This window comes from Trachypithecus francoisi, unplaced genomic scaffold (assembly GCF_009764315.1).
Source record: "Trachypithecus francoisi isolate TF-2019V2 unplaced genomic scaffold, Tfra_2.0 Contig00722, whole genome shotgun sequence".
Classification (NCBI taxonomy): domain Eukaryota; kingdom Metazoa; phylum Chordata; class Mammalia; order Primates; family Cercopithecidae; genus Trachypithecus; species Trachypithecus francoisi.
Genome location: NW_022680849.1, coordinates 13,602 through 30,368, shown reverse-complemented (window position 1 = coordinate 30,368; position 16,767 = coordinate 13,602). Strand labels below are relative to the sequence as shown.

The following is a 16,767-nucleotide window of genomic DNA, read 5'->3' as shown; positions in this document are numbered from 1 at the left end:
CTGAACAATGAGATCACTTGGACTCGGGAAGGGGAACATCACACACTGGGGCCTATCATGGGGAGGGGGGAGGAGGGAGGGATTGCATTGGGGAGTTATACATGATATAAACGTCATGCACATGTACCCTAGAACTTAAAGTATAATAAAAAAAAATAAATAAATAAATAAATAAAATGCATAAAAAAAAAAAAGAAAGTTTACATTATTTAATGAAAAATACTAGATCAATTTTAAAAAACAGTAAAAATATCATGAGATGAAACTAAGCATCTGTATTGCAAATCAACTCTCCCAGTTGATTTTATGCATAGTAATGATTGAGAATCCCCTGATCTAGATCCAACAGATCTCAACCTTTATAGGTGCTATCAAGGAAGCACCTAAGGAAGACGATTTTCCTGACTATATCCATACCTCCAGTTCGTAATAGATCTAGAGATCTAGAACCCGAATCCAGACCTCCTGCTTCCATGTGCAGTGGTCTTTCGCTGTTCTGTTTTGTTCCACTTGGTGAAGAGGATTTGAGAATAAATGGCCGCATGATTCAACTCCCTCCTCTGCTCTGAGGCATATAGCCTCGTCCTAGCAAGCAAGAAGCTCATACAGTAGTGGAAGAGGCAAATATACATTCACTAATCTAACATACAAGGCAGTAAGCACTGTAACATAAACAAAGCACTTTGGGGTTTCAGACCAGGAGCAAGTAGGGTGATTAATTCTTAGCAGAGCTAGTAAAGTCTGGGAAGTGTTCACTAACAAAATGTCTGGTCATTAACGAAAGCAACTGGTTTCTCAACACAGTCTAATTTATTGTAACAACATAAATGGTTGTTTGTTCATAAACATTCATCTTTTGCCAAAATGTTTGTAGCTTATGTTCCCATTTAACAAGGTTCTCTGGCCAAAACTGCACCCACATCAGTCCTCCCATAAAAGCAATTTTGCATGCATAGAACACCTCTATCTATGAATATCCCTAATGAGGTACAGAAAGGCTCTTATTATTCAAACAGAGACATTCCACTGGTGCCAGAGAGCCACAGACGGAAGTTTTCTCTGCCTTCTGGAAATGAAGCCAAACTTTCTTCTTTCTTCAGCCATGAGGATTCCTGTCCTTCTCTTCACCATTTTCTTCTTTATGAACCAAGTTCTACCAGGTAACAAAATAAACTTGGTAAGAATAGAGTGCCTAACACCTTACAGGGATTCAGTACTCAACGAGAAATCACCATCATCTATGACCAGATAGGGGATCTCATAGGAAATCTGGAAGACACATTGGCTGAGGAGCCTGCAGCCACCCAATTCATTAATTCTTCATAGCAACTCACTTAGATGAAGTCAATGGTGTTTCAAGTCTTCGAAACTCTCTTATTCCATCTCTAAATTAGGCAAGTTTACTAGCAGTTACTAGACCTCAAAAATGAAAAATCGGGCATTATTCTACTAAATCTTGGTCTCCAAAACTCCTCTAGTTTCTTTCAGCAAAAGTTATTTATCCTAAGACACTGGCATAAGAGCTATTCCAAAGCTGTGGTAGGCTCGGACAGAAGGGATTGGTGGAAGAAATCTCTTTGAAAATATTACTATAGTCTAAGGAATCTTTAACTTATTGCTCCCCAGTACTGCTGGTCCCTGGGGCTTGACTTTTCCTCTTAAGGCTCCATCTCAATCCCTGGCTTTCCCTCTTCCCTCTCAGCATCTAGTCTTGTAATGTAGAACTTAAACACAGGGACCAGGGATGACCCCACACCAGAGCATAACCTACTGCATTCAGCAAGCAAACATTATTCACAGGTATAAGGCCCCTTGCACAGACATGCTTTGGAGAAGTGTGTATAGGGTTTCTTGGATTTGCCCAAGGAAGTTACCAGACACCCAAAATAGATCCGAAAATTTTCTGGAAAGTCCTGAACATGTGTATTCAAGGATGAATAAGCAACCTATTGCTTCTATTTTTGCTGTTTTATAGAGGAAAAAATTAAGGCCCTGGAAACTGAAGGCTTTTCCCAACTGTGGGGTAAATGTCAGAGTCAACGCTTTGTTTTAATATCCCGGCTTTCCCTGTACATCCCACCCTAGGGTTCTGTTGTGCTGTTTCTTTGTGTGACTTTCTAAAGCCTGATAAAAGGTGATACCGTATCCAATTATATGAGCTCAGTAGCACACGAATCGGGGACTGACTTGAGATTATTATCCTTGTGGCATTACTGAAGACCTGTCTGACTAGTACTTGTTAAATAGTCTCCCTGGTTAAATACATGGGTTTGATTTTTTTTAATCAGTTAAAAATATTTTAAAATATGTGTCTTACTTCTATAGCCCCAGAAAATCAATGCTTTTAATCAAGGTTTAAAAGTTCCAAATTTGGATAAACAAATTTTTTTTTGTTTTCACTGTCATTCAATCAAAATAGAAGAAACTAATTGATAGAACAGCACAGGCAGAAGCACTACTTACAGTCAAAAATGGGATACAACAAGACTGGGGAAGAAAACACAGGACGGTACTAAAGAACGCAGTCTAATGAAAGGTGGTGTCTCCTCTGGATGTCGTTAGGTAGACTTTGCAGCAGAACTGCAAACTTTTTATAGAAGGCTAGAGAGGAAAGGAGGACACAGAGAGGGGGCAAGAGTGGAAAACAGAATGAGGCTCAGAATACCAAGCCTTTGTGCTGTCCCTATCACCTTCATCACTCGATCATTGGGTGATCTTGGGCAAGTTTCTTCCTTTCCTTCAGCTCATTTCCTCATCTTTAAGGTAAGGACTAGACAAGATACGCTTTGATGTTCATTGTAACTCTAACTTTTGTTCCTAAAGCAAATAGCTGGAAAAGACATTGTGTCCACAATATGCAATACACAAGGTTTACAAGCAAAGAACAAATAAAAACAAAATATTTTTTAAATCTCTAATGTTACCTGAATTCTTGCAAATGAACAATGGTATATCATAATTTTACAAAGTCCTTTGTAATTTGAATGTTTTAAAATAATTTCAACCTTTATTTTAGATTCAGGGAGTGCATGTGCAGATTTGTTACATGGGTATATTGCGTGATATTGAGGTTTGGTGTATGAATAACTCTGTCACCCAGGCAAGGTGTACCCAAAAGGTAGCTTTTCAGACCTTACTTCCTCTCCCTCCCCTCCTGATAGGACCCAATCTCTGTTGTTCCCATTTTTATGTCCATGTGCACTCATTGCTCAGCTCCCACTTATAACTGAGAATATGTGGTATTTGGCTTTCTGTTCCTGAGCTAATTTGCTTAGAATAAAGCCCTCCAGCTGCCTCCATGTTGCTGCAAAGGACACAATTTTGTTCTTTTTATGGCTACATAGTACTCCATGATATATATGTACTACATTTTCTTCATTCAATCCACTGTTGATGAACACCTAGTTTGATTCCATACATTTGCTATTGTGAATACCACTGTGATGAACATACAAATTTATATCTTTTTACAAGACTAATTTATTTTCCTTTGAGTATATACCCAGTAATGAGATTACTGGGTCAAATGGTAGTTCTGTATTAAGTTTTCTGAAAAGTGGTTTGAAAATAAAATGCTCAGTAGAGTCCAGTATAGTAAAATAGTACACATGATTCAAAGACCTGTGAACTAAGAGTAACAACAAATTTCTGCACAAACGTGTTACAAGATAGAACATAGCTGTATTTTAATCAATTATTCCACAATCATTTACTGAATACCTATAATAAGCCAAGGCTTAAAGCAGATTCTGGAAGTACTACAACAGAGGGATGTTCAAGAGTGATTTATCACATATCACAAGACAGGTCAGTGGTTCATCCTCTACACTATACTAATCTCTTATGACTCTTCCAGCTGCAAAGGGCCAATTTTAGCCCAAGGCCAATGGGCTCTATATACATAGTATTTGACTAGTTACAGATAAAAGGAAGAGACGGAAAGTTCAGGGATCAAAAAACTCAGATTTCAGCTTGTTTCTACCAAGTGCTCAACACTTAGAATTATCATTGTCTTTAAAAAAGCATAACCTTTAATTATTCCACAATTCACCTTATAGATAGATACACGATGTTGCATGTATTTGGTCTTCACATCAATCCACTAATTGCTTTGTGACCACTGAAAAGTTAAATTGAGTCTAATGCATTTGGATTTCAGTTCAACTCAATAGGCATTTACTGAATGTAAATTAAAATCACTGTTCTGATTGAAAGCTATTCTAGAATTGGATTTTGTGTTCCAGAATAGAAAAAAAAGTGCTGGTTTTTATACCTCTCTTATTGTCAAGAAGTTGTCATGGAAATGGTGCTCTGTGTTACATACAAAGACTGCTCAGAATTAAAACACTTTTCAAACTAAACATCTCAATGTGGGTGGCCTATCCCCAGGGCAGTGATATCTTAGGACATAAATGAAATACTGTTACATGTTTTCAACAAGTATAGTTTTTGAGCCTTTAAGAAGACCTTGAATGTTTCACCCCTAATATATGCAATGGTTTCTAGAGAAAAATTGCAACCTCAAAGACCAGTGCCAGAGATATAAGAAGTGAGTGAAGTCATATGGTATAACAAGCACTGGCACATATATATTTGTGTGTTAAACACATAGGAATATTGTTCCCTTCCACAGAAAAAAATATCCTCTCTAACAATTTCCATAAAGTATATGATCTTTTAGGCCTATATTTCAGTTTTACTTTTGAAAGATACACCTATTGTATCCTATCATATGGTGTGTGTGTATGTGTGTGTAGAAATAAAAAGAGAGCAGCCAAAAGAGATTTTCTTCTCTTTTACTCTGGGAAAATCCATAGTATAAGACGTTATATTTTTTGAACGGCTGATATCTCCCTTCAGTGTTAGGAGATAATAAGGAATAAATAAACTGAAACATGCATGCTCTAGAACTTGTAAAGGGGAGCGGGCTATTCACCTCCAGTCTTTTGTCATGTAGGTGCACCCAATATGCTCAGATTTTTCAAGAACACCAAAAAATCCAAATTTTGTATGACAGCAGATTTTTAAATGTTTAAGAAATCAGATAACAACACACACATACAGAAAATCCACACAAGATTTTCCTCAGGCACTGCCCTCTACGTCCATGTAATTCAATAGAAAGTAAGAAAGACTGATGAATGGTTACAATAACGCTCTCCTGCATGCAGCCAGGGTCAAATTCAAGGAGATCTGTGAACATCCAAATGGCTCCTGTCGGGACTTTTGCCTTAAAACAGAAACCCATGTTGGGAGATGTTTAAATAGCCGACCCTGCTGCCTGCCTCTGGGGCATCAACCAAGAATTGAGGGCACTACACCCAAAAAGGACTGAAGCCTGTTGTTTTCTGGATGTTCCGTGTTCTTTTTCCCTCTCCCTCTCCCTGTCTCCCTTTCCTCTCTCCCTTTTTCCCACAGGGATTTTTATTGAATCCTCAATAAAGAATAAAGCAAAACCAACAAGCACAAAACCTCTTTTAAAAGTTTATATGACCGACTGGGCGCGGTGACTCACACCTGTAATCCCAGCACTTTGGGAGGCCAAGGTGGGCGGATCATGAGGTCAGGAGATCAAGACCATCCTGGCCAACATGGTGAAACCCTGTCTCTTCTAAAAATAGAAAAATGTAGCCAGGCATCGTGGCTGGCTCCTGTAATCCCAGCTACTCAGGAGGCTGAAGCAGGACAATCACTTGAACCCATGAGGTGCAGGCTGCAGTGAGCCAAGATCACAACACTGCACTCCAGCCTGGGTGACAGAGCAAGACTCTGTCTCAAAAAAAAAAAAAAAAAAAAAGAAATAAGTTTATATTACATGTTATGACTTGATTCCTGTTTGGTTTCCAGTATCCTTCTATCAGATCTGGATGAGCTCTTAGTGGAAAATGGCCCACAGCAGGGTCGGGGAATTTTCACCATACCCATTGCTTTTGTCTAGCACTGCAACCCTTCATCCTGTGTATGTGAAGACGACTTCCCTTTTTTACTGGGAAAATGCACTATCCTATTCCATGCAACCTTGCAGGGGTTTGTCTCTCCCAGATAAAGGTGCAGTACATGGGAAACTTGCACAATCACGTATTCCCACATCAACCAGACTTCATCAGAAATCTAAATTACAAAAAAAGAGTTGCACTCAGATTAAAGGCAATTTCTTCCGCACCCTTTTCAAAGGCCAATTCCCTGGGTTTGTACATGTATGCCTGGCCGAGATTCAGGGAATTCCTTTAGTTCCCAACTTTCAATGGGCATAATCATTCAGCATTTTCTTCCATCTTTTAAAACACTGCATTGGCTTCCTATGGCTGCTATCACAAATTACAACAAGCTTAGTGGCTTAAAGCAACACAGATGTATCATCTGACAGTTCTATAGGTTGCAGGTTTCAGTTGGATCTCAATGGGCCAATATCAAGGTGTCAGCAGGGCTGAGCTTTCTTCTGGAAGCGCTGCAGTTTTCTTCCTGCACCTTTACCCCAACAATGGCAGGTTACTCCTGTGCACCATAGCTTCCTTCATCCATTTTCAAAGCCAGCAACGGAGCGTTGAGTCCTCACATTCCATCATTCTGAATTCATCTTCTCCTCACTCTTCCATGCTTTAGGACTCATGATCACATTGGGCCCACCTGGATCATCTAAGATAATCTCCCTATTTTAAAGTCAGCTGATTAACAGCCTTAATTTCACATGAAGCCTCAATTCCCCTTTGCCTTACAAGGTGGCACATTCACAGGACCCAGGAGTCAGCATGTGGATAGCTTTGGCAGGAGACAGATGGGACAGTATTCCACCTACCACAGCCACTGAGTGCTTTTCCCACCTGTCACCATTTTGCTCCATCTAGACACAATTTTAGTTGCTTTGTGTGGAGAGATTCTCATTCATAGAGTTTTTCTTTTTGTGTAAAGTAGGGGAGGGCCTCCCCTTGGTCACTGAAAGGGTATAGAATCAAGATATTTAGAAGTATATAAGCTGGATTTTATTTTTCACTATGCCTGATTTGACCAAGAAAGAATGTTAAGTTATGACACACGGGCTACTTGAAATCTCAAAAAGTTCAAAACATTGAGTTCAAAATCTCAGAGACCGATATATATTCCAACCAACTCAACGCTGTGGGACTGCCAAGTTTTCCTCAGTGCTACTCCTGAAATCACATCACCCACTGACCCTTTCATATATTTTTGCACAATATAACATTGATTTCTCGGAGTAAGTGCCTCCCTAGAAAAGAAGCAGTTTGGACACAGATATTAAAGCCATCAAAGAGAATATTATCCTCTCATTGCTAGGAGGTGGCCTTCAAGATGGCTGACTAGAGGCACCAAGCACGATGTCCTCCACAAAGAAAGACCAAAACAGCAAGTAGATAAACATACCTTGAATGGGGCATGAAAGAGAGCACTAGAATTCATCAGCACAGTGACAAGGAATCTCTGAGGTATGGAAGGAAAGGAAAGTGAAGCAGCAGCCCAGCCAGAATCAGCTTAAAGCCAGGACAAACTCTCTAGTGTGGCTGGTGAAAAGGTAAGAAAGAGAGCCCCAGTGGTCCATATTCCCACCAGGGACACCTGCAATCCTAGCCATGGGAGAGTCTCTCGGCCCTCGCAGGCCCTGAGACTACTCTAGGGAGCTGCCTGGAGTGCACATGATGGACATTGTCCCAGAGAAGGAGTTGGCACTGGATCGTTTGCACCCACCCCCAGATACAGGCAGCTGTGGCACAGTGCCATTTTGAGAGCCCAGCCCCCAACAGACTATATCATGCCCTGGGGCCCAACAGCCCCTGCATCTCCACATCTCTAGACCCCCAGTAACATTCCCTCATGTCCATCCAGAGGCCTGCAGAGTCACAACACCAGCTGAACTCACCAGTGTAGCCTGGTCCCCATCACTCTAGCCTAAACAATGTCCTATACTCCAGGGAACTGGCAGTGCAATTCACTAGGGAGGCTGCCACCAGAACAAAGGGAGCTGAAGCAGGCACTCTTCACAAGTGGAGAGTCACCTTCCCGGGGCCACTGACACTGACAGCAATCCTGATCCCCAGGAGCAGGGCCACTGCATACCTGCAGGCATCCTCAGGGGACCTGGGGATGCACCTGCCTGGACACTATTCCACGGCCAGAGCACAGGCCCATCCCACCCATTGCTGTCACTACCACTATCCAAGCTTGTTGTCCAGGGGCCTGGGGAGCAACCCACACTGCTCTCTGTCATTGGCACCTGTGCATGCCTTCTTGTGACCTGAGTATGAGCCCACCCAGCCTGGTGGTGCCTGTGCACATGGTCTGAGACCCTGGGGATTAATCCACCATGCTTATCACCATCAAGTACCTGTGTGTCTCCTGAGAGCCTAAGGATAGGACTTCCTAGCTTGCCATCACCACTGCCACCAGCACCCACATAGTTGCACCAGGTGAAAGCCTAGGGACTACTCTGTCCATCGTGTTGTCACAACTGTTGGTGTCTGCACATGCCATCTGGGGTCACAAGAGTTGACCTGCTATGACTACTGCAATTGCTGACGCTACACGTGCCACCCAGGGTCTTGAGGGCATGCCTGTCTACCTAGCCCACCACTGTCACTGCTGGCACCTGAGAAAGCCACCTGACTCATGCCTATAATCCTAGCACTTTGGGAAGCTGAGGCGGGCAGATCACCTGAAGTCAGGAGTTTGAGACCAGCCTGACCAACATGGAGAAACCCCATCTCTACTAAAAAAATAAATAAATAAATAAAAAATACAAAATACAAAATTAGCCAGGCATGGAGGGGCATGCCTGTAATCCCAGCTACTCGCGAGGCTGAGGCAGGAGAATTGCTTGAACCGGGGAGGTGGAGGTTGCAGTGAGCCAAGATCACGCCACTGCACTCCAGCCTGGGCCACAAGAGCAAAACTCCGTCTCAAAAAAAAAAAAGAAAAAAGAAAGCCACTTGAAGGCCCAGGGATGGCCTGCCTGAAACTTCTACCACTAGTGCCCACATACATCACCCACAAGTTCAAAAACCAATGCAACTGGTGCCCAAAGACCAGACTGCCTGGCATGTCTTTTCCCAGCAAAATCTCACCACAGCCTCCATTAACAACAAAGGCTAAGACACTGAGGAGCTCACAGACATCGGTGATGCTGATTATAGCTGAAGAAATCATAGGAATATAAACTACTGAACCAACCCAGAACTAAAGGCAAAGTGTCTTACTGATTCAACAGTATAGATACAGTTGCAGGAGTCAGGCTTTCACTACCAAAGCCAATCTATAAATTAGAAGAAGGAACTGTTTTACTAGATATTCAAATATCAATGTAAGGACATAAGAAACATTAAAGAGCAAGGAAGCATAGCATCTCTGAAGGAAAAACAATAATTCTCCAGCAACGGATTCCATAAAATGAATGAAAAGGAATTTAACAGCTGAAATTGAAGAATTCAATAAATAAAATAAATAATACAATTTGAGAACCTCAACAACAGACTAGATCAAGAAGATGAAAGAATTTCTAAACATAAAGATCGGTCTTCATATACAAAAATTAACTCAAAATGGATTAAAGACTTAAATGTGAAACTTAAAACTATAAAAACCCTGGAAGACAGCCTAGGCAATAACATTCAGGACATAAGCAAGGGCAAGGATTTTATAGCAATGACACCAAAAGCAATTGTGACAAAAGCAAAAATTGACAAATGGGATGTAATTAAACTAAAGAGCTTCTGTGCAACAAAGAAACTATTAACAGAGTAAAAAGACAACCTGCAGAAGGGGAGAAAATTTTTGCAAACTATGCAATTGACAAAGATCCAATATACAGCATCTACAAGGAACTTACACAAATTTACAAAAAAATAAAAACCTTTAAAAAGTAGACAAAGGACATGAACAGACACTTCTCAAAAGAAGACATACATGCTGTCAACAATCGTACGAAAAAAAGCTCAAGGGTCCTGAGGGATTATGACAGACAGGAGGCAGAACTAGATTGCAGCTCCGGACAGAGCAACATGCGGAGGCTTACATTGTGAATTTTAGCCCCAGATGGACTGCAAGAACAGACCACAATCCTGGCAGGACCCACAGACCCCCCGAAGGAAGCAGATTGCTCTTGCAGGACCTGGGAGACACGCCAAATACTATAAGTCCCCCAACCGCGGAAATGGGAAAGGGAGACCCTCATCTCCTGAACACACACCCCCACTGGAGAAGCTGAAGGTCTGTTTGTGGGAGACGTTCCTGACCTTACCTGGAGCTGAGTCAAGTTAGAGAGCCGAGCTGAGTGACATACAGGAGTAGAGGAAGCAGCAGAAAGGCACTAGGAGGTTGCTGGATCCCCAGGCAGCCCATTCCCGCCTGGCACCACAGTCATCCATCAGGAGAGTGGCCAGAGGAGCAGGGGATAAAACTTCACAGGGAGAAGGGCTTCTCTAGCTGAACTTTGTAAAACGTGGAACGGGGTGAGAAGCCTCCTGGCCAGAGCTCAGGGGAGAGCGTGAATCTGGCTTGCAGACTTTACAGGCGGGGTGAGAACTAAAGCCCATTTCTTTGTCAGTTGGGAGGCAGAAAGCCTCAGGTAAGTTGTCAAGCCAGATTTGCCCTCGGCCTGGAAACAGACTCCGGGCAATTGCAGGGGGCACGGTGGGAGTGAGACAAGCCTTTCAGTGTGTGTGGAAGCTGAGCCAGACCTGAGACTGCCGGCTTTCCCCCACTTCCCTGACAACCTGCATGACTCAGCAGCGGCAGCCATCATCCTCCTAGGTACACAACTCCAGTGACCTGGGAATCACACCTCCATCCCCCACAGCAGCCAAAGCAAGACCCACCCAGACCCACCCAAGGAGAGTCTGAGCTCAGACACGCCTAGCCCCGCCCCCACCTGATGGCCCTTCCATGTCCACCCTGGTAGAGGAAGACAAAGAATATATAATCTTGGGAGTTCTAGAGCCTTGCCCACCACTGGTCCCTCTCCACACTACTACAGCTGATGCTTTCTGGAAAGCGCCACCTCCCAGCAGGAGGCCCACCAGCACAAAAAAATAGAGCATTAAACCACCAAAGCTAAGGACTCCCATGGAGTCCATTGCACCTCCACTGGAACAGGTGGTGCCGATATCCACGGCTGAGAGACCCATAGATGGTTCACATCACAGGGCTCTGTGCAGGAAACCCCCAGTACCAGCCTGGAGCCAGGTAGACTAATTGAGTGACTAGACCCCAGAAGAGAGACAACAATCACTTCAATTCAGTTCACACAAAGCCACACCCACAGGAAAAGGGGGAGAGTACTACATCAAGGGAATACCCCTTGGGACAAAAAATCTGGACAACAACCTTTAGCCCCAGACCTTCCCTCTGACAGAGCCTACCCAAATAAGAAGGCACTAGAAAACCAACCCAGGTAATATGACAAAACAAGTTCATCAGCAACCCCCAAAACTCACACTAGTTCACCAGGAATGGATCCAAACCAAAAAGAAATCCCTAATTTATCTGAAAAAGAATTCAGGAGGTTAGTTATTAAGCTAATCAGGGAGGGACCAGAGAAAGGCAAACTCAAACGCCAGGAAATCTAAAAAATAATACAAGAAGAGAAGAGAAAAATATTCAACAAAAGAGCTAGCTTAAAGAAAACATCCAAAATTCAGGAAGCTTTGGACACTCTTTTAGAAACGGGAAATGCTCTGGAAAGTCTCAGTGATAGAATTGGACAAGTAGAAGAAAGAAACTCAGAGCTTGCAGACAAGGTCTTCACATTAACCCAATCCCACAAAGACAAAGAGAAAAGAATAAGAAAATGTGAACAAAGCATATTTTCGTGGAGACGGAGTCTTGCCGTGTTGGCCAGGCTGGTCTTCAACTCCTGGCCTCAAGGGAGCTGCCTGCCTTAGCCTCCCAAAGTGCTGGGATTACAGGCATGAGCCATCGCCAACAGTCAATTCTTAAAATAAGTTGCACTTGGTTGTGGTGTATAATCCTCTTAATATATTGCTAGATTCCATTTGAAAGTATTTTGTTAAGAATTTTTGTATCTTTATTGATAAAGAATACTGGACTAGTTTTCATTTCTGGTAATGTCTTTGTCTTGCTTTCCTATCAGGATAATACTGGTCACGTAAAATTAGTTTGGAAATGTCTTATAAGTTTTTGAAGATTGTAAGAAAGATTAGCCTTCCTTATTCTTTCAACGTGATAAACTTCACTAGTACAGCCATCTGGTCCTGGATAATTTTTTTGGAAGCTTTTAATCACAGTCACTACCATCACTTGTTATATGTCTATCTGTATTTTTTATTTCTTCTTGACTCAGTCTTGGTAGTTTATTTGTAGAAATTGTCCATCATTTTACTTAGGGTGCCTAATTTGTTGATATACAATTATTCATAGAGTTCGCTTATAATTTTTTTTATCTGTGTAAGTTTGGTAGTAGTATCTCCACTGTTTTTATTTTATTTTATTTTATTTTTTTTGAGACAGAGTCTCGCTCTGTCGCGCAGGCTGGAGTGCAGTTGCGAGATCTCGGCTCACTGCAAGCTCCGCCTCCCGGGTTCACTCCATTCTCCTGCCTCAGCCTCCTAAGTAGCTGGGGCTACAGGCACTGCCACCTCGCCCAGCTACTTTTTGTATGATTTTTAGTAGAGATGGGGTTTCACCGTGTTAGCCAGGATGGTCTCCATCTCCTGATCTCCCGATCCACCCGCCTCGGCCTCCCAAAGTGCTGGAATTACAGGCGTGAGCCACTGCGCCCAGTCTTTATTTTTAATTTTAGTAATTTAAGTGTTCTTCCTGTTTTCTTTGGTCAGTATAGCAAAAGGCGAGTCAAGTTTCTTGATCTTTTCAAATAATCAACTTTTAGTTTTGTTGATTTCTCTACTGTTTTGTTATTCTCTATTTCACTTTGTTCTAATATGATTTTATTTTTCCTGCTTGCTATGGATTTAGTTAGTTCTTCTTTTCCTAGGTTCTGAATTTAGAGTGTTTGCTATCTATTTTATTCATTCCTTTTTAAGGTAAGAGTTTACATCCATAAATTTTTATCTGAGCTTATACTTAGCTTTTGCTGCATCCCTTATTGTATTTTCACTTTGGTTCTTCTCAAAGTATTTTTCGATTTCCTTTGCGATTTCTTCTTGGACCCATTGGTTGTGTAGAGGTATGGTATTTAATTCTCACATATTTGTGAATGTTTTTTCACTTATTGATTTTTAGGTTTGTCCCACAGTGGTTGGAGAAAGTACTTTGTATGATTTTAATATTGTAACATTTTCTGATACTTATTGTGTGGCCTAACATGGACTATTCTGGAGACTGTTTTCTGTTTACTTAAGAAAAAATATGTATTCCCCTGTTGTTAATTGGAGTGTTGTATAGATGTCTGTTAGTCTACTAGTTTACAGTGTTGTTCAAGTTTTCTATTTTCTTACTGATCTTCAATCTTGTTATTCCGTACTATTAAATTTAGTGTATCAAAATATCCATTAATTCTTAGCTATTCTCTCTTCTATCTAGTTATTCTGTATTATTAAATTTGGTGTATCAAAATATCCATTACTTTTTAGCTATTCTCTCTTCAGTTATATTAGCATATACATATTTGAGAGCTGTCTTATTAGGTGCATATATATTTATAATTGTAACAGCTTATGAATGGATTGACCCTTTTAACATTATATGATATCCTTTTGGTTATACAAAATTTTGTTTCAAAGTCTTTTTTGTCCGATATTAATATAGTTACTTCTGCTCTTTTTTGGTCACAATTTGCAGGAAATATTATTTCCCATTCTTTTATTTTCCAGATATTTCTGTATTTTAATCTAAAATGAGCCTCATAGGTAACATATAATTGGATCATATTTGTAAACATATCCTCTCAATCTCTGCCTTTAATTGTAGAGTTTAATTCATTTATGTGGAATATCATTACTAATAAGGGAGGATTTCTGCCATTTCTCTGTTTGTTGTCTATATATATCTTTTTTGTTCTCCAATTCTTTCATTCCTCCATGATTGCCTTCCTTTCTATTTAATATTTCTAGTGTATCATTTTAATTATCTTGTTCTTGTACTACATTTTAAAAAATTTTTTATTTTACTTTAAGTTCCAGGATACAAGTGCAAAACATGTAGGTTTGTTGCATAGGTTTATGTGTGCCATGGTGGTTTGCTGTACCTGTCACCCCCTCATCTAGGTTTTAAGCTCCACATGCATTAGCTATTTACCCTAATGCTCTCCCTCCCCTCGCCCTCCCACACCCTGACTGGCCCCAGTGTGTGTTGTTCCCCTTCTTGTGTCCATGAGTTCTCATCGTTCAACTGTCACTTATGAGTGAGAACACGTGGTGTTAGTTCTTCTGTTCTTGTGTCAGTTTGCTGAGGATGATGGCTTCCAGCTTCATCCATGTCCCTGCAAAGAACATGATCTCATTCCTTTTTTTTTGAGACAGAGTCTCACACTCTAGCCCAGGCTGGAGTGCAGTGGCACCATCTTGGCTCACTGCAAACTCCGCCTTCCAGGTTCACGCCATTCTCCTGCCTCAGCCTCCCGAGTAGCTGGGACTACAGGTGCCCACCACCACGCCCAGCTAATTTTTTGTATTTTTAGTAGAGACGGGATTTCACGGTGTTAGCCAGGATGGTCTCAATCTCCTGACCTTGTGATCCGCTTGCTTCAGCCTCCCAAAGTGCTGGGATTATGATCTCATTCCTTTTTATGGCTGCATAGTATTCCATGTTATATATGTATCACTTTTTTTATCCAGTCTATCACTGACAGGCATTTGAGTTGGTTACATGTCTTTGCTATTGTAAATAGGGTTGTAATAAACATACGTGTGCATGTGTTTATAGTAGAATAATTTATATTCCTTTAGGTATATGCCCAGTAATGGAATTGCTGGGACAAATGGTATTTCTGGTTCTAGATCCTTGAGGAATCGCCACACTGTCTTCCACAATGGTTGAACTAATTTACATTCCCGCCAACAGTGTAAAAGCTTTTCCTATTTCTCCACAGCCTCGCCAGCATCTATTGTTTCTTGACTTTTTAATAATCACCATTCTGACTAGCATGAGATGTTATCTCATTGTGGTTTTGATTTACATTTCTTTAATAATCAGTGATGTTGAGCTTTTTATATATGTTTGTTGGTTGCATAAATGTCTTCTTTTGAGAAGTGTCTGTTCATATTCTTTGCCCACTTTTTAACAGGGTTTTTTCTTGTAAATTTGTTTAAGTTCCTTCTAGATTCTAGATATTAGACCTTTGTCAGATGGGTAGATTGCAAAAGTTTTTCCCATTCTGTAGGTTGCCTGTTCACTCCTATGATAGTTTCTTTTGCTGTGCAGAAGCTCTTTAGTTTAATTAGATCCCATTTGCCAATTTTGACTTTTGTCAAATGCTTTTGGTATTTTCTTCATGAAGTCTTTGCCCATGCCTATGTCCTGAATGGTATTAATTTTCTCCTAGAATTTTTTATGGTTTTGTTAGGAGTTCAAGACTAGCCTGGTCAACATGACAAAACCCCATCTCTACAAAAATAGAAAAATTAGCTGAGCTTAGAGGTACACACTTGTAGTCCCAGCTGCTTGGGAGGCTGAGGTGGGAGAATGGCTTGAGCCCCAGAATAGAGGTTGCAGTGAGTGGAGATGGTGCCAATGTACTGCACTCCAGCCTGGGCGACAGAGCCAGACCTGGCTTGAAAAAAAATAATAATAAAATAAAAAAATAAAAGGAAGGTAAACTGAACATTTTCCGTATTAAGAATTTTCTATAGTTCCTCATATGAGATAAGTCCCAGGAGAGGTGAACTCCTAGGAATTCAAGTAAATTAAGATCATTCTGATAGAACCAGAGCGGCAGAAGTTCATTTCTGTTTGAAACCTTCCTCTTCCTGCTCTTTGAGCTCCTTTTCCTTGGTGGTAAAATGCTCCTTTTTTTTTCCCCCCTTTAGGCTGATTTTGACAGGGCTGCAGAAGATGTGAGGAAGCTGAAAGCAAGACCAGATGATGGAGAACTGAAAGAACTCTATGGGCTTTACAAACAAGCGATAATTGGAGACATTAATATTGGTATTACATATTAATATTAATATATTAATGTTACAATTAATATATTATAATTATATAACATAGTATATCATTACTTAAAATATAATATACTCTGAACAATGTGTATAGAAGTGCACAGTAAAATGTTAACTTGCAAATGCATCTCTCCTTCTCTTGCCAGAGTGTCCAGGAATGCTAGATTTAAAAGGCAAAGCCAAATGGGAAGCATGGAACCTCAAAAAAGGTTTTTTAGTCTTTCACAAGTTTATGGCAAACTTTCTTAATTTCCCAGTGCACCAATCAGGGAGATAACCTGTTTGTATCTTTCTAGGGTTGTCGACGGAAGATGCGATGAGTGCCTATATTTCTAAAGCAAAGGAGCTGATAGAAAAATATGGAATTTAGAATACAGCATATGAGGAATATTTGCTTTTTAAGCCTTCCTAATGCTATCATGACCTAACATTTAGAGGGAGAGGCACACTGTTAACTTGATGTATCATGTATATTTTTGCTATTAGCATGAATTGTAATATTAGGAGTATACTGAAACTACATGGTTTACTCAATTGTACTTGCTTAAACCAGGTATCTTTAAAGTTCTTTTTTTTTTTTTTTTTTTGAGACGGAGTCTTGCTCTGTCGCCCGGGCTGGAGTGCAGTGGCCGGATCTCAGCTCACTGCAAGCTCCGCCTCCTGGGTTCACGCCATTCTCCTGCCT

The 16,767-nt window shown here is 40.9% G+C and overlaps 2 protein-coding genes across 2 annotated transcripts; both read left to right on the top strand.

Annotated features, from left to right (window-relative positions):
• Positions 1-1,102: 1,102 nt before the first annotated feature.
• LOC117088101 (beta-defensin 108B-like) lies at positions 1,103-5,335 on the top strand. Its single transcript, XM_033219115.1, has 2 exons — positions 1,103-1,160; positions 5,172-5,335. Exons 1-2 carry the CDS (start codon positions 1,103-1,105, stop codon positions 5,333-5,335), a joined length of 222 nt encoding a protein of 73 aa, XP_033075006.1.
• A 659-nt stretch (positions 5,336-5,994) lies between these two features.
• LOC117088122 (acyl-CoA-binding domain-containing protein 7) lies at positions 5,995-16,646 on the top strand. Its single transcript, XM_033219151.1, has 4 exons — positions 5,995-6,078; positions 15,951-16,068; positions 16,229-16,291; positions 16,379-16,646. Exons 1-4 carry the CDS (start codon positions 5,995-5,997, stop codon positions 16,450-16,452), a joined length of 339 nt encoding a protein of 112 aa, XP_033075042.1. The 3' UTR covers positions 16,453-16,646.
• Positions 16,647-16,767: the final 121 nt, after the last annotated feature.

Excerpts from the sequence above, each read along its gene's own strand:
- LOC117088122 (XM_033219151.1), top strand. The coding sequence starts at position 5,995 with ATGCACTATCCTATTCCATGCAACCTTGCAGGGGTTTGTCTCTCCCAG. Across the intron at positions 6,079-15,950 it reads TGGGAAACTTGCACAATCAC|GCTGATTTTGACAGGGCTGC; the intron begins GTATTCCCACAT and ends TCCCCCCTTTAG. Across the intron at positions 16,069-16,228 it reads AATTGGAGACATTAATATTG|AGTGTCCAGGAATGCTAGAT; the intron begins GTATTACATATT and ends TTCTCTTGCCAG.
- LOC117088101 (XM_033219115.1), top strand. The coding sequence starts at position 1,103 with ATGAGGATTCCTGTCCTTCTCTTCACCATTTTCTTCTTTATGAACCAA. Across the intron at positions 1,161-5,171 it reads TATGAACCAAGTTCTACCAG|CCAGGGTCAAATTCAAGGAG; the intron begins GTAACAAAATAA and ends TCCTGCATGCAG.